The sequence below is a fragment of the Sorghum bicolor genome, chromosome 10 (genome assembly GCF_000003195.3).
Source record: "Sorghum bicolor cultivar BTx623 chromosome 10, Sorghum_bicolor_NCBIv3, whole genome shotgun sequence".
Classification (NCBI taxonomy): Eukaryota; Viridiplantae; Streptophyta; class Magnoliopsida; order Poales; family Poaceae; genus Sorghum; species Sorghum bicolor.
In genome coordinates this window covers 51,431,196-51,449,236 of record NC_012879.2, presented here as the reverse complement: position 1 = coordinate 51,449,236, position 18,041 = coordinate 51,431,196, and the positions used below count along the sequence as shown (strand labels likewise).

The following is an 18,041-nucleotide window of genomic DNA, read 5'->3' as shown; positions in this document are numbered from 1 at the left end:
TAATTATAGCCTTGTTTGCTTCGTGTATGTTTGTCTTCGATTGTTTGTGTGATCGATGATCGAGATTAGACGATGAGCAATCCTTGGTGAACCAGAGTGCTTCAGTGATCAAGATCAGAGCCTTGGACAACTAGTAAGACCAACAAGATCAGCAAGAACAATTGAATTAAGACAAGTATAGCATTTGGGTTTTATTTATGTGACCATGATCCTGTGACTAGATTAATGTTAAGTAATAAATGATAAAAGTGACTTTTTAGCAACTTGATGATTTATCTGTACGTGATCACCCGGGACAACAGTGCAACCATGAGGGCTATAATGGCTCTGGCTTTAGCTCAGTATGAAGACCTTTTCTAGCTTGTTAGAGGTTACCCGAAAGGGCGCTAGAGGGGCTGCGTGCGTGCGAGCCCCTGTCCCTATGTGTATAGGCTGCGCGTCATTGTGCCATTCGGAAGAGGGTATCTATATCTGCTCGCGAAGGAAACCTTGCGGCCCTAACATGTTAGACGAACTTTTGAAAGACTTCACAGTGATCCCTGCCGACCTTCCTTGGAAGTGGGTTAAGAGGCTGATCACCTCGGGCGAAAGGGTAAATCATGACTCATGGGTAAAGATGTGCAACCTCTGCAGAGTGTTTAAAACTAGTATACTAGCCGAGCTCACGGTCAGGAGCGGCCTTGGGGACATCTACATTAAGGGTGATGATTCTTGTGTGTTTAATATGCTCATTATTTATTGTTTAATGCTCTGCATTATTTATGTCACATTGATCATGAGATTGTTGGAGCTATATAATCTAGTTGTTATACTTAAGATTGTTGGAGCAATATAATCTAGTTGCTATACTTGGAGTTCGACATGGACTCACTCTTGCTATTTCTCCCACACTTTAGGAGAAGTTTAGGCTTATGATCAACCAATCAGTTGAATCCTGTAGAGTGAAGTTAATACCTGAAGTTTGAAGTTGTCTATCCGCTGTTTGCTATCAAAGGTTATCTCTTTTATACTAAGTACGTTATATATTTATGCATTGTCTTTTGATATTACCCTTTATTTGTAGCTATATGTAAAATTTGACTTCTAAGACTCACATATGGTACATATCTGATTTTATGTAAAATCGGGTATTACAAGCGCTCCGCGGATGTACGTACCCTTCTCTAGTTGTGATCGATGCTGGGAAGCTCGTGTAGTAGCTCTTGTGTGGGTTGGACAGGCACGATGAGTTAAATTTAAAAGCTGGTTGATCGGTTCCTCCATCTCTTCATGACGTGGACACGGGTCAATCATGGCCAATGCGGTTTGGTTGTGTAGTTGGGGAATGCATGGAGAGCTCTAGGAGAAAACCATGCTCAACTTCGTTCCTGGTGCGCCGTGCGCCATATTTGTTCACTTGTGCTAGGATGACTTTATCGTTAAGGCGGCTTAGATTTTGTTAGATGATTTTTTTCGGATGCACAGGAAAGTTATTTATCTTTGTATGAAGAAGAAAAAGAGACAAGAACCCTTACCGTAACTATTTTTGTTCCTTTTTACCAAGGGAAAGCCTTTGTGATGTGGTTGTCGTTACCACAATCTTCACAGGAGTGGCGGTACAAACTTCCATGACATGACCGCGTCGGAAATAATATGGCTTATTTTTATTTTTGATCTTTTCCTTGCCTGCTCCCGGAGAAGAGTTTTTGCACATCTATTACTTCCACATCTCAATCACTGCCAAAACATGGCTCAGAATGGCACTCACAATGTAGACTCTATCATAGAGTCTAGATTTATTTATTACCTCGAACAATAGGGACTTAGAGTCTAAGTTCAACCAGGATGGCGATGTTGGGAGTCTTTCCCCACCTGGGTCGAATTGGTTGCTGCTTCTGAGCATCCGGCAAGGTCGCTTGCTGCCTCAGAGTCAGAGCACTTGAGTTTCTCCGGCATTAAAATAGTTGTGGTAAAGAACTCCATAACTATTAATTTTCATAGACACTACATATAGATCTATGATTTTTACTCTCTCTCTTTAATAATTACATTGTCGTATCAACAAAATGATTATGTGATAGTACAATTAATGGTTTCTGCATAGCTACCATTTTCGCTGGAACCGAAGCTGCTACGCCTGGCCAATATAGCCAAAATTGTTGCGATAGGCACCATACCCTCTTCCACCAAATCCACGGCCGTGTCCGGCTGCCCACGGCCACCAGCCCACCATAACCACGACCATAACTATGCCCTGGTGTGAAATCCGGCCACAGGAGGGTGTCGTGTTGGGCTGAAGCCACTAGTACAACCGAAGTTTTAGCCCGTTCTAACCAGACCGTTTGGACTAAAACCAAACAAAATCGATCCACTTTAACAGTTAACCCAAACCCAACCAGCCCACCAGGCTTCTCAGCTTATTTCGGAGAATCAAAGTGCCTTTGTCCCGGGTCGTCTCATCAGTGACAACATCCTGATAGCTTATGAGCTTACCCATTCCCTGAGAAAAAAAGAAGAGGGGCGCGGAGGGATGGGCGGCTATCAAGCTGGATATGAGCAAGGCTTACGACCGGGTGGAGTGGTCTTTTCTGCAAGCAATGATGACAAAGATGGGTTTCTGTCATGAATGGACCCAGTTGATCATGAACTGTGTAATGTCAGTTTCTTACCGAGTCAAGGTTAATGGAGACATCGGTAAAAGTTTCACGCCTGGTAGGGGCTTGCGACAGGGGGATCCACTTACCCCCTACCTCTTCTTACTGTGTGCAGAAGGCTTCAGTGCTTTGCTATCCGAGGTAGAAAGTGCAGGGCGAATCAAGGGGATGCAAGTCTGCCAACGGGCCCCAAGCATATCCCACCTTTTGTTTGCTGATGATTCCCTATTGCTTGTTAGGGCAAATCGGGAGAATGCAGTAGAAGTTCAGAGGATCCTGACCTTATATGAGCAAGTATCAGGGCAAACGATAAACAAAGCAAAATCTGCGGTTTTATTCAGTGCAAATACAAGGGATGCTGACCAGATTGCTCTGAAGAATATACTACAAATTACAAATGAGACAATGAATGATCGATACCTGGGCCTACCAGTACATGTTGGCTTGTCCAGGAGTGGAACTTTCAGCTACCTGAAGGATCGTGTCTGGCAAAGAATTCTTGGCTGGAAGGAGAAGATGCTCTCAAAGGCAGGGAAGGAAATCCTGATCAAAGCAGTGGCACAAGCTATCCCAACGTTTGCCATGGGTTGTTTCGATCTGACAAAAGGCTTGTGTGATAAGATTAGTTCAATGATTGCTAAATTTTGGTGGAGTCAACAGGATAAAGATAATAAGATGCACTGGTTAAGCTGGGAGAAAATGACACGAGCCAAGGAGGATGGAGGGCTGGGTTTTAGAGATATTCATGCTTTCAACATTGCAATGTTGGCAAAGCAAGCATGGAGATTGCTAACAAACCCTGAGTTGCTTTGCGCAAGGGTGCTAGCTGCGAGGTACTACCCAGATGGTGATATATAGAAAACAAAACTCGAAAGTGATATGTCCTATACATGGCGCAGCATCCTTGCTGGCCTACAATTGCTGAAAAAAGGTATCATTTGGCGGGTGGGGGCGGGTACGACCATTCGGATTTGGGAGGATGGATGGCTACCTAGGGACGAGTCCCGTAGACCTTTCACTCCAAAAGGATTAAACTTATTAACACGGGTTAACGAGCTAATAGACCCGATCAATGGCTCTTGGGATGAAGCTCTAATCCGTGATATCTTTTGGGAGGAAGATGCTGATTGTATCCTATGTATACCAATACATGAAGGAATGGATGATCTGATTGCCTGGCACTTCAACAAGAATGGGCAGTTTTCTGTCAGGTCTGCATATAAGGTGTTCATGTCTGATAAAAGGAGCAACACAAGGAATAGAGGAGGGGGAGAATCGTCTTCAGGGACTGCCAGTCAGGTTCCTGATCCCCTCTGGAAAACTATGTGGAACTTAAGCTGCCCAAAGAAGATGATCCATTTCCTGTGGCGATTGGGGCACAACACGTTAGCACTTCGTGTTAATCTGAGAAAGAGAGGAATGAAAATTGAGACAAAGTGCGTCATGTTTGAACGATTTGATGAGGATGGTGCACATTTCTTTTTCAAGTGTAAAGGAGTCCGCCAGATATGGGCCATACTGCAGCTTGAACCAATAAGGGAGACATTAGCAGAATTGTTGTCGGTAAGAGAAATGGTGGAGGCGATTGTGAAGATGAAACCAGATATACAACGAAGAGTGATAACCTTGCTCTATCTGTGGTGGTCGGAAAGGTGTGGAGTAAGAGAGGGGGAGCAAGCAAGAAGTAGTGAACGGTTGGCACAGGTGATCTTTTCTTATGCAGCAGAATGGTCAAACATCAAGCAGATGAGGGATGTTGGTAATCAACGAAATAATCCAAAAAGCTAGGCACCACCTCCAGAAAGTTATGTGAAGATCAACTGCGATGGAGCTTTTTTCTCAAACACACGATCCGGTGGATGGGGTTTCTTGATCAGGGAATGGGATGGCGGTGTTATCAGTTCAGGCTATGGAAGATTGGAAAATGTAAACGAAGCTGTCCATACTGAGTTAGTGGCCTGTTTACAAGCACTACAGCGAGCGGCTGATTTGGGCATTCAGAGAATCATTGTAGAGACTGATGCATCCATGATTGTGCAAGCTGCAAGATCAGTGGATTATGATCGATGCTCGGCAGGTGGGCTGCTATGGGAATTTAAAGATTTGCTCAGAAGTAATTTCCAAATGTTTAGTGTCAATTATATCCCGCGTTCATGTAATAAGGCCGCTGATGGCCTAGCAGCCCTTGGGGCAAGTATGAGTCAGGGTGCTACCCCAATCTGGGATAGCATTCCAAATTGTATCCTTGCAATGGTTGCCAACGATTTGGCGACTTTTTATGAGTAATGGAGAATACTTTCATGTTTCAAAAAAAAAGCTTATTTCCACCCAAACCAAATGAGCACAAAAGAAAAACGAGATCATAAAAACAAACTGGGCTTGACCCAGACCATTGTCAGGTTTAGGTGCATCATACCTGATTTTGCATTTGGAGGAAAATTAGACGTTTTGTGATGGGAAAGTAATCAGACAAGGACAATAGTTGATGGGTCAAATGGACGTTTTCATTTTATCAATCTGGCCACGCAAACCCAACCGTCGACCCATGTGCACAAGTTGCACTATGCAAAAATATTACAGCTCCAGCTTCACGATAAACAAGATCGAGTTCCTAAATGGACATTGTTTCAAAAACATACTCCCTCCATCCCAAATTGTAAATCATTCCAGAAATCTTAGAGAGTCAAAGCATTTTCATGTTTGACCAAATTTATAGAGAAAAATACTAAGATTTGTAACGTAAAATGAGTATATTATGAAAATATAATTAAAGAAGAATCTAATGATACTTAGTTGGTATCATAATAATTATTATTTTATCATATAAATTTGGTCAAACTTAGAAAAGTTTGACTCTCCAAGATTCTTGGAATGACTTACAATTTGGGATGGAGGGAGTATGTGATTTGTTACAATGAGGGAACCGAAAACTTTGGCTACTCGAGCCTTCAAAATATATTACGAGACAATAATTTTTCATAGCTGGAACAATCAAATATGATATGGAACGATAAATCTCGCCATTGGATCAATAATGAATGTAATACTGAGCAATAAGCTCTCACTGCTAGAACAATCCAAAATATACCATGTAATGATAAATTTTCATATGGAAGAATAGATTTTCACTACTAAAACAATGGAAAATGTACTACAGAACAATAAAGTTTCACTATAAGAACAACCCAAAATATACTAAGGAACAATGAATACATGAAAATAATTCAAGAGGGAAGGAAGCTAGTTCGTGAAACCGGAGTGGAAGTGATATCAGCTACCTATAGCATAGCAGTCACTTCCACTGGACACTGAAGGTTAAGTTTCTATCCTCCTTTATTCTAAAATTGATTCCAAGCATTATAAACCTTAGATCTCAAATGCAGACACTTAGACCATTCCTTCCTCTTAATGAAAAACGGGCTGAAACCCCGATCGCGAAAAAAGACACTTAGACCATTAGACTCCTGTTAGTGAAACTGTGAAAGGGCAGTTTTGTAAAGTTCTATTTTCCTTTTTCCTTGAACCTGTATTTTTTTTCAGTATTACAAGACTCCCCTTTTCCTATTTCTTTCAGAATCAATATATAAATAGCCTACAATGTTGATAGATAAGTACTCCCTCCAATTCAAATTATAAGACGTTTTGTCTTTTCTGGATACAATAGCTTTTGCTATACATTTAGATATATGATATGTCTACATACATAGTAAAAGCAATGCATCTAGAAAAAGCCAAAACATATTATAATTTGGAATAGAGGGAGTATATGAAATGAAAACAAATGGTAGTAAACCATGCTCAATATGCTAGTTACAGATCAGCAGAAATTCTCGTGGATGGGATGAGCTCAGAGTTAATGTGCCAATACAGCAGCAACAGAGTGGAGAGGCTAGCAAACAAGTACAACAGAACTGGACAGAAAATAAATGCATTTACATCATAAAAAGGCTTTTAACTAGAAAAATCACTTAGATTCATTGCTTCCATATCACAAATCTTATGAAGGCACTAGCTATAACATTTGTTTTAGACATAATCCTCTTGTGTAGTTTAAAACAGCATAGGATTAGCAAATTGGTCTGTCATTTAAAATATTTCAATTACAAAGAATGACAAAAGGACCTTAGAAGACATTCTATAGCATCTAACATTAGTACATTACTATTAATTGGCATTCCGAAACCAGACATGAGTACAGCATCTGCAAGGTTATCCATTCAGAGAACACAAAGGAAATAGGACAACCCACAGTACAAAATAAATTCTAAAATATCTAGGTCAACAGTATGTATCAAGGATAAATCCAAGCACATGGAACTTACAAGACAAGTGGAAGTATTACTTCCTTCAGAAGAATCCAGTATATCTCATACATGTAAATTCATCTGGTTGAAACAAGATGCAGCCCGTGTACATTTACAGATCCATGTAACATGCAGGGTTGCAACATCTTTAGTGCTGTCTAACTATGGTATGAGCAGGCTCAAACATTCAGACAGTATCCATGAACTAAAATGCTGCCCAAACTCAAAACTGTTTCCTTTTGCTCCTAAACAACTTGTCTCTTTTGGAGTACACATAAAAGAAACCAAAAACAAACACTCCAGACATGGAAACAGAGACCCATGGGAATGGTGGATCTTTGAAGCAAACCAGTGAAGCCTCCAGCTCCTGTGATGCCTGATACACCAATGAGTGAATTTCATACAGATCATGGTCTGAAGACCTCAAAAAGTACAGTGCTTTGTCATAGTCCAAGCGTGACATGGCTGAGATCACCTTCTCCAGTTTATACGTGAGCAGATTCCACCTCTGATTGAATTCAACATGCCTTTTCTTTCTAAGAAGTATTTTCTCCCCACCATGTGCCGCCATCGACTCCAAAATATCTATTGTGCTGGTGATTGTGTAGTTCAGGGTTGTGAGAAGAACATTCCTACGAGCTGCATCTTTCTGCACAAAAGACAGTGATTTGGTCTCTGAAAAAGGACCAAATGGTGTATGTCCAGTGCTCCAAGTGTAATCAACAACCGTGGCGTTATGCTCAGGGCTCCATGACAGATGCGTGGGTGAAACCCCCCACATGCTCTGCAGAACTGAGCCAATGATTGGACGCTCAAGATTTCTAGTCATTGTAAGCACATGTCGACCATTACAGGTGTAGTCACTTACTGTTTGTGAGCTCCTCGTCCTCACAGCAACCACCATATCCCCAAATGCCACTGCCTGGTGGTACCTATCTAGTGGCAAAAGTTTATCATAATCCAAATCAAAAACAAAAACCGGCACCACCTTGTCATGTTCATAATTTTCGTGGACCCCAGCCAGACGATGTATCTCATCCGCCGAGTCTGACAGCACCTGCCTCAACCTCTTGGAGTCCAAGTATTCACTCACTATCAATGTGTAGTTCTCAAACAGGAACCTCGCTGTAAACGAGTTTGTCGACCGGGCAATTGCGAAGGAGCAAATTGGACATTCAGAGTACTTGACCGTATGCATATCAAACTTCAAGCTCTGCCCACCATAAGGTAGATCCCCATAACGAATTGACTGTTCAATCACACCGAAATCAAGTCCATCTGCTTCCTTAAGGTCCCCATGGATGTGAATGAACCGAATAAGCAAGGAGTTCTCATAATGCACTGGAATTCTGAGTGAAGGCACTAGCAAAGACTTGTAAGCACTGAGAACCAGCGAGGCAAGATCAGCGAGGAGAGCTTTCTCCGACTTGGGCCTGCCGTGAAGGGTGGCAAGAGGGTGGAACTCACCACGGGGGAGCACGCCATCGCCAGAGAGTGCCGGACCGTAGTTCACCGGACCAGCACCCAGGTCGATCCAAATGTACCGGTCCTTACCAGCCCAGACGGGGCCGAGGCAGCGCGAGTACCCAGGCGAGCTGGCGTCAGCGCCGGAGGAGGCCGCGGTGTAGGCGTACTGGCGCGGCTGCTTGCCAAGGTCGAGCAAGTAGATGTAGACGGCCTCAGCGGGGCCGGAACCGGCGAGCGCGCGGTAGTCCTCGGCGACGAGATCGTCGACGAGCGAGTAGGGAACGGCGGAGAGCGCGTTATGGTGGAACGGCGCGGGGGACTTGTCGAGATGCGCGCGGACGGCGGCGCCAGCGCTAGAGGCGAGCTTGGACGCCGCGACGGGGCCGGTGACGTCAAGGTGGAGGGTGTGGGAGACCGCGAGACGGTGTGGGCGGCGGCTGGAGAGGAAGTGAGCTGACGAGACGGCGGCGTTGACGAGGGAAGGGAGGGACCGCCCGGAGGAGGCAGGGAAGGAGGAGCCGGCGAGGCGGACGTGGACGGGGACGGTGGCAGAGAGGTTGAGAAGGAAGGAAGGGAGGAGGGAGGTCCGGGCGGAGAGCGCCCGCCGGAGGGCAGCCGGGAGGGCGGCGAAGGTGTCGTTGCCGCCGGACGGGTCGCGCGCGGCTGCCGACGAGAGGAAGGCGTCGAGGCCGGAGAACGGCACCGCGGTGACCGCGGGGCCGAGCGAGGCGAGGAGGAGGAAGAGGAGAAGTAGGGTTTGGGGTGGGGGACGAGCCATGGTCGCCCGCCGGCCGGACGGAGAGGCGGAGGTCACGAGTTCAGAGTTCAGATCGATCTGTGGGATGCCGGATGCGAGAGGAGACTATGGAAATGCTAGGGTATGCGATGAGGATCTTCTGTGGTAAAGGGATCTATTGGCCCTGTGTGTCACTCGGAATAAACGTACTCCTTCCATCCACGAAACATTATAAGATCGGTACTGGGTAAAGTAACTCAAATTTAATCAAAATAAAAAAAGTCTACATAGTACCTTCAACTATATAGGGTCAACTGCTTCACCCTCGAACTATAGAACTGGATTTTCTACTCCTAAACTTTCCAAAACCGATCAAATAACCCCCACAAGCGGTTTTAGACGGTAGTTTTGCTATAGTGACGATGGTTTTGTCTTTTTCTTTATTTATTTGTTTCTGCTAAATTTTGAAAAACATAGTAAATCGTAGAAAAATCATAAAATATAAAATCCAATTTTGTTGGACTCTACATGAGTAAGATCTACATAGTGAACATATAATAGGGTATGCTTTAGTACAAAACTTTTGTTGAGACTAACCAAATTGGATTTTCTATTTTATAATTTTTTTTGGATTTACTATGATTTTGAAAAGATTCAACGGAAATAAATAAACAAAAGAAAAACCCTAAACCACCACCATTGTAGAAAAACCACCACTCAAAACCACTTGAGGGCTTATTTGACCGGTTTTAGAAAGTAAGGGGTAAAAAATCTAGTTTTATAGTTTGGGGGTAAAGTGGTCCACCTTATATAGTTGAGGAGGTTTTGTAAACTTCTTCCTTTAATCAAAGTTTATTATAAATAATATTTTTGTTTATATTTTCAAGTAAAATTATTATGATAATATATTTTATAACTAATGTATGTTCCTTTTGCTGAAATTTAGCTTATATTGATTTGTTGTGAGAGGAAAACATTGTCCATTCGTTGAAAAATGCTGCTAAAGTAGTGCTGCAAAACAGGACATTAGTCAAAGTTCAAACTGTTTGACACCTCAAAAGCAAGCATTGCATTTTTGTTGTGGACGGAGGGAGTACTTGCATTCTCCAAAAAGGCCTTATGCAACATAGCACTTTCCTAAATGGAACCTGACATGCATCCCGCTATTAGGTGAATCTGGCATATGTCTAGTCTAGCTATGCAATATGCACTTGCATCCACGCTATAGGTGATGACCCCGCCATTGCATTCATTGTGCAAGAGCCAGCACCCGCTTTGTAAGTGATGCCACTAATAGAGTTACACCTCCTTCTTGATTCATTTCCCCTTGGAGGCGGTGCTATTGGCTAGGGTTCCCACACACGATCCTCCTCACCTTCCTCGCAGGTGGATCTAGAGACCCCACCGCCTCTTCTTCCACGATCAATCTTGTGCTTGCGATGAGAATGAAAGGCAGCTCATTGGAGGTTGTGGTGTTCTCAGAGCCATCGTAATGTAACCCTTGCCTGGTAAACCTGTCGTCACTAGAGCTTTACATACCTCCTTTCTGTGAGTGTCTATGTGCACCAAGATTGTACACAGAGAGCTTGTAGTCTTGAGAGATCACACCAACCGAGCTTGTGGTATGGTCATCGACGTTGTACGGGGACAAGAGGGCCTTGGTGCTTTGGACAAAAGCTCTCCATAGTGAAGACGGTAGGGAGTAGTTTGAGAGAGGTCGTCGAAGACCCACTTGCACATGGCAAAATGCCCATGGACTATCCATAAACTTTCCTAGCAATGAGCTTGCCCTTGCGAGGGCATCCTTGTGAGGGGGGCTCCAGTATATAAGGACTATTAATAGAAGGAGCTTGGTCTCAATCCCTCTCCCTCCTCTTCTTTGTTCCCTAGTGCAATGTTGTTGAGATCTCCTTTCAACTTTTGATGCTATTTGTGGTGGACTTTGATTGTATTTTATTCCTTTTGCATCCAATCCCTTGCCTTCCCCCATGTATGTGATGTTGTGCTTAACTCTTGTGTGAGCTAGTTCTTCACTATGGATACATTAGGTTTCTGGTTCAAACTTGTTATGGTTATGTGCCACTATTCTGACATGTGATGTGACATTACATTGATTTAATCTCTGAGATTTCACGTTGGCTGATGATTTAGCCCCTTGTTGGTTGAGATAGGAAAATAACTAACTTATACACTATTATAATTGAGGTTGCATAGAAAGGTTGATAATTTGTTATTTCTGGAGTTTACTAAGCAGTACTGCTAGGTCCACTTTGCTGCACATCGCTCTGTGTGGCAAATCTTTGATTTATAGTTGTATTTTGTAGTTCTTTATGTTGTGTACCCATATAAATTCTCTATCCTTGGTTATTCTAGACATCCTAAAAAGCGTGACATCAATAGATTGTTTGAGACGTTGCACTTTGTTGTCGCTACTGCATTGGCTCATGTTACATAGGAGCCAGTCCTCCTTGATAGACCTTGGATTACCTATGCACCAATGGCATCTAGGCAGGTAGAAAGAATGGTTAACCTTCGAATGCTTCCACTCCATACCCATAGGTGGCATTCATGCTTCGAGGTTTGCAAGAATTAATACGTCCTTACCAATGTGCTTTAACATCATAATGTCTATGACTCAACCATGATAATTCTTGTAGGACTGCATACGGGCAATTGATGGAACTTATGTCTTAGAGAGTGTTCCCAACCACTAGAAAGTTGCTTCCCTAGGTACAAAGTGTTGGTATTTGTTAGTGTACACAAAAAGATCTGCTAGCTCATGGATACTGATGTAGCTTTCTCATGGGAGTATTTATTTTGCTGAAAAGCCAAGGCTGAAAGGTTTTGATTTCCATAGGAAAAGCGAAGTGTATTGATCAAGCACCAAGTTCTTCCATGGACAAAGATGGAAGAAGAAACAAATGTTTTTGTTGGTGAAGAGTAGTTTCCAATGGTTTCCCTAGATAATCTAAAGAAGCGAGGATCAAGCTTACGTAAGGTTACTTAATGTGGATAGTTGTTCCACTAACCACAAAAAAGTATGAGACAAGGGTTACGAAGGCCTAACAAAGGTTCTACTGAAAGGACCAAGTTGATTGGGAGGAGGTGAATAGGCTCTACTAAATTTATGGAGCGAAATAGCAATTAAAATAAGCAAAATGAGTATAGCTTGCCAAAGGCCAAAGCCAACTAGGCCGGTATTCTGGATCAGTCTAAATGTCAAACCCGACAAACCTGGCCTACACAATCAGCTAGGTCCATTCTCTCTAGTCAGCGGTACTATTGCTTTATAGTTAAGAGAGAGATTTACCGTATGTTTATCTTTAGAGAGTTGTTTCATGAAATTACTAGGGGCTATTTTTGTATTTTTGCCAAAAACAGAATTAGAAGCTGTTTTTACTGGAGATTCTATCATGTACAGTTTTCTATCTGTCACTCTCTATATAATGGAATCCACCATGTGTTTTTTCTACGCTCCATCCAAACATTTGATCTTATAGTTTGCTATATGATAATTATTCAATCAGTAGGATTTAAGATGTCAGGATGTTCTATTACTGCATTCTTTCTATTCGTTTCCAGAATTATGTGATTGCAAATTAGTAAGGAGTGTGCTAATATGACACTAAATTTCCCCTATTTTTTCCCCAAGGGATAACTCATATATATATATATATATAGAGAGAGAGAGAGAGGGGAAGGAGACTGTACAAAAAGTTAGGGAAGAAGCGGAAAACACCTATAATGACATAGTAGTCGACAACAGAGCAATTAATTCTGGGGCTTTGTGGATATGTGCATCTTCTGTTTGAGGAGCTAGCACTCTTTCTTCCTCTCTCTCTCTCTCTCTCCTCTAGGACCTCAACACAGTACACACACAGACGCGTTCTCTGGTCTGTCGCGCTTTCAACAACTCCGGCCGGCCGGGGCCCCTGTTTCTTACATGGCGAGACCGGCCGGCGAATGCATGTTACTAATATGTTACAACAACCTACAGGGTCGTTAATAATTCACCCCACAGGTTTCTTAACGATCGATCGATCGGTGCTTATAATGGTCTTCTGTCAGCCGTCCATATATAGCTAGCTGTTGTGTACGTGGTGTGGGTAGCACGTAGTACTAGCAGGGCTTGCCGGGCCTGCAGGCGAGCGCGCCGGCGTATCGCGTGAGCCTGGTGACGTAGGACCCGTTCTTGGGCTTGATGAGGTCCTTCTTGTGGAAATTCCTGTTGATCTTCTGGCCGCCGCTGACGGTGAAGTTGGCTCCCTCCATGAAGAGGTCGTTCTCCGAGTGCCACACCCAGTTCTTCCACTCCGACTCCGGCGCGTCATGGTGCTTTGTGACCAGCTTCGCCGCCAGGTTGGGCGGCGCGATGTAGCGGTTCCCCTGGCTGATGATGGTCGGCGCCTTGCTGCCGCCGATGGCGTACATGAGCCAGTGCGTGTAGTCGTTGTTGACGACGTGGAAGAACCCCCAGCGGCACCTCGGCATCCTCTGCACGAGGCCTCTGCCGAAGTGGTTGAAGGCGACGGTGATCTGCATGATCTGGTCCTCGGGGTGCTTGTCGCTGGAGCTGAAGAGCATGACGTCGTTGTGGTTGGTCATGTGGCAGTTGGAGATGGTGACGCCCGTGGACTTGACGATGACGTCGATGAGGCCGTCCTGGCAGTTGGAGAGGGAGAGGTGGTCGAGCCACACGTTGGTGGAGCCGAAGAGGGTGATGCCGTCGCCGTCGGAGACGGTGCGCCAGCCGAAGTGGTCCGGCGAGTCCCGGATGTTGCCGCCGTTCTTGTTGGAGGACATGATGTCGTTGATGTGCACGTTGTGGATGATGACGTTGTTGGCGAACTGCACCGTCAGCTGCGCGCCGTTGGCGATCCGCACCTGCGCGCCCCGGCCGTCGATGGTCTTGTCGCCCTGGATGATGAGCTCCTCCTTGAGCGTGATGATCATCGTCCTGGCGAAGGTGATCCACAGCGGCTCGATCTGGATGACGGCCCACCGGAGCGTGCCGGGGCGAGGGTTCACCACGTCGTCGTCGGTGCCGTCCGTCACCACGTAGAACTTGCCGGCCAGACCGCCGGTGGTGTTGCGACCGAAGCCCTGGGCGCACCGAGCCAGCCGCTTCCGGTCCGTCGCCCAGTCCTGCCGGCACCGCCAGCAACGGTCGATCGGGTTCGTCGCCTCGCACGGCCCGTTGTTGAGCTTACCCTTCTTGTGCCCCATCATCGCCCGCCGCCGCGTGCTCATGTCCTCCTTCTCGACGGATCTGCATGCATATGCATGCACCACACACATTATATATTCAACATGCTAGGCTAGTACTCATCAAGAACGACGATCGATGTGACTGGCATATATATGTATGGGGGCGCGGCTGAATTGCCTGTGCACTGCGCGGTTGAGTTGGTTGGTGACCTCGAGCGGGTCATGCTTGTACGTGGCCTCTGCCGCGGCGTCGGCCATGAGCTTGCGCTGCCGCCAGTAGTCGTCGAAGTCGCCGATGTTGGCCTCCGACGACACGGCCGCGGACAGGAACAAGACCAAGTAGAACAGGACGAAAGAGCCCGCTCTGCTCCATCGGAACCCCTCCTCCTCCATATATCTATATATTTACCTACTAGCTAGTTTGTGTATATATATATATATATATATATATTAACTCCCAACAATATCTCCTCACAAAATTAAATAAGGAATCAACACTACCCACCCCCCCTGCGCCTCCTCCTACCTTTGTCTTTCTATGCAGATCGAGACTGCTAGGTATAGGAAGGTAGGACGGTGAGCGCCATTGCTCGGTCGTAGCGCCGAGGAAAGGAGATGACGAATATATTAACGTCCCGGGCCTCACGACAGATCAGGTGTGGTAAAATTAGGGAGCGGTGATGCGAGGAGGGAGGCAAGCCGCATGTACTAATTTTAGCTTTTTGTTGAGTGTGCGAGATAAACTGCGCGCGGGTGCTTATTAATTAGCTTGTGTCTCGGTGCACGGTGGTGTTCTTGCTATTATTAATCGCCATGAGCTGCTTCAGATGCCGCATTGGGAACAGGAACACCAACAACAAAGACGTGAAGGATCTAAAAATGATCAGAAGAGAGTAGTAGATGCATGTGACTATGTGAGGCAACAACATTTCTTTTTATAAATGAAACCATATCTCAAATTTCTCCAAAGCACTTCTCTTCTAGCAAATATATACAAGACCACAAAGCCATAAATGTCAAAATGCCTGGAGACAACAAAAGCAAAAGAGTTAACAACAACACTTAAGGTTATTCGCAAAAATAGGGTCAGTTAGTCCAAAAGTTTGCTCAAATCTGTAAGCTTCGAACAAATGCCCGCAAGTTACTCAAATCTATGAGTTATGCACAAATGTCTATATAAGTTACTAACCGATCAGAATCGGATTTGAAATAACGAGAGGGAAATCTAAATATCGATACAATGGCCTTCAAAAATTACGAAATTTTACACACTTCTCACAACCCATGGTGAAGGTATTACAAAGCGACCTTTCCAAAAAGGTCCAAGTTTGATCATGAATTTTGAAATTCCTCTCTTAAAATGGGGTTTTGTGAAGAAACCTCAAAATCATATGGTTTCAAGGTGCTTGAGAAATCTACGGAAGCACAAGACTAGATATGTTACCAAAACCACATATCACCAAGAAATCAATTGAGAACACCCTAAGGACCTCAGCCCAAACACAATCATGCAATCCACAAAAGAGGCAATAAAATAGGTTTTTTGAGGGGGGGATTTGGGAGATAAGAGCTAGGCTTCAACTTATGATATGACCAAGTTACGAAGACCTAGAACCATTCTAAAATCATGCCAACAACTTAGTCCAAACAACAAGTCGCTCTCTAAATTAAATAGATAAATTCCATTTTAAAGAGAGGAACAAACTTTACAAGATCGATACTTGAATTACCTCAAGAGGTTTGGTTACTGAAAGCATCTATGTCCCTAATGAGTTTCAGTGATTAATGACAATGTTGATTACTATGACTAACATGTGTTTTGTAGAGGCAAAGTCATTTATGTTAGGTCATGGTAATGGTGATCGATGGACTAGGTCGTTCATGCTGACTTAATGGTGGAAATCGTTTCGGCTTTCAAAGGATGGTTGGACATCATCGGGGCTAGACTAGGTCTAAGTGCCATATGGTGAAGAAGGGCACTTAGAGTAGTTTAGGACTTTATTTTTCCTTTGACCGTACTATTAAGGGGGGCATTGAGCGGGTAGCTTGACCTAGGCAAGGCTTTAGGTTTAGGTGTGGTGCACACTTGGTAAACCTAGCACTAGGCAGCTCTGAGAAAGTCCTTAGATCGAGAGGAACAAACTTCGTTTTGGATAGATCACGTTTCGACGAAGTTTGGGTGCCTAAACAGGCACTGGACACTAGCACCCGACGCTTTGTGAGCGCGTCCGGTGGTGCTGACTTGGGTCAGTGTGCCTGGGTGCCTAGGGTTAGGCACCGGACGCACGCACTGGACTCACCGGGGTGCATCCGGTCCCTTATCCAGGGAGGTCTGCAATTGGACTGGGCACTGGACGCACGCACCGGACCCAATGGGGTGCGTCAGGTCCCGTACCAAGAGAGGGTTGTAATTCACCCTCACACCGGACGCGGTCACCGGACCCACTGTGAGTGTGTTCGGTGTGTTGCAGAGAAGGTACAGTTAGCCGTCAATAGGGCACTGGACGCTCTGTGCAGCGCGTCCGGTGCAACATCAAGTGCGTCTGGTGCTCCCGTTTTCTGTGAAATTCGGGTGGCCGACCCTTGGACTTGATGGGGAGTATTTATACTCCTTCAACCTCATCCATGGGAGGTCTCTTGCCCATTTGATCAGCTGAGAAACACCTTGTGGTGTAAGAGAGAAGCAAGAGTCTAGAGAGGATTGAGAATTGAGTGATTTCTTGAGTGAATCCTTCTCTAGTTGAGTTCCATAAGTTCAAGTGTGCATCCACCACTCTCTAGAGCCTTGTTTGGGTCAAGTGAGACTTCTTTGCTTGTTATGATGATCGCCATCACCTAGACGGTTCGGTGGTGATTGGAGGCACGAAGACCGCCAGGAGTTCTTGTGGGTGGCTCGTGTCAAGCTTGTGAGCGGTTTTGGGCGATTCACCGCGACAGAGTGTCGAAGAATCAGTCCGTAGAGAGCACTTGGTCCTTGCGCGGACCAAGGGGGAGCAAGGCCCTTGCGCGGGTGCTCCAACGAGAACTAGTGGAGAGTGGCAACTCTCCGATGCCTCGGCAAAACATCACCGCGTTCTTCTTGCTCTCATTCTTTACATTCTAGCATTTACTTTGAGCATCTACATTCCTAGAATTGTCATGCTAGAATAGGATTGGAACTAGGTTGCAAAACTTTTATCCGATAGCTCTCTAGAACACACTTAGGCACTAGGGGTTGAATTGGAGCTTATAAGTTGCTTAAATTTTTAGAGAAGCCCAATTCACTTTCCTCTTAGGCATCTTGATCCTTTCAGTTACAAACCTCTCCTAAACTAACACAAATCTAGGATGACAAAAAGCTCAAGAATAGAGAGCCTTTCTGTGATTATCAGTAACATGTAGTAGTTGGCCATGTGGCTCATGTGTGGTTTTAGATGGTAGGTTTAGTACCACCATGGAAGTTTGTGAGGGTGAGGACCAACTTATAACTCTTGTTGCTCAAAACATAGTACCTCTAGGTTAATCCTTTTACATAGAGCAATGATGAAAGTGTAAGAAAAATGTTACGTACATGTGGATTGGTTCCATGTGAGGTGCACTCTTACGTGGGTTAATCCATCGAAGTTTAACTGCTTCCCCCACCTCTTCCTTCTCTGTAAGCTCACCATTGAAGCTCCTTCTTTGTTTTGATGTAGTTATGGCCGACTTCTTCTC

At 44.8% G+C, this 18,041-nt stretch overlaps 2 protein-coding genes across 2 annotated transcripts; both read right to left on the bottom strand.

Moving 5' to 3' along the window:
* On the bottom strand, positions 6,823-9,282 carry LOC8079321. The gene has a single exon (XM_002437160.2). The coding sequence runs from the start codon at positions 9,180-9,182 to the stop codon at positions 7,161-7,163; it is 2,022 nt and encodes a 673-aa protein (XP_002437205.1). The 5' UTR covers positions 9,183-9,282; the 3' UTR covers positions 6,823-7,160.
* On the bottom strand, positions 12,859-14,942 carry LOC8065039 (pectate lyase). Its single transcript, XM_002437159.2, has 2 exons — positions 14,527-14,942; positions 12,859-14,409 (listed from the first exon to the last, which is right to left on the bottom strand). Exons 1-2 carry the CDS (start codon positions 14,739-14,741, stop codon positions 13,260-13,262), a joined length of 1,365 nt encoding a protein of 454 aa, XP_002437204.1. The 5' UTR covers positions 14,742-14,942; the 3' UTR covers positions 12,859-13,259.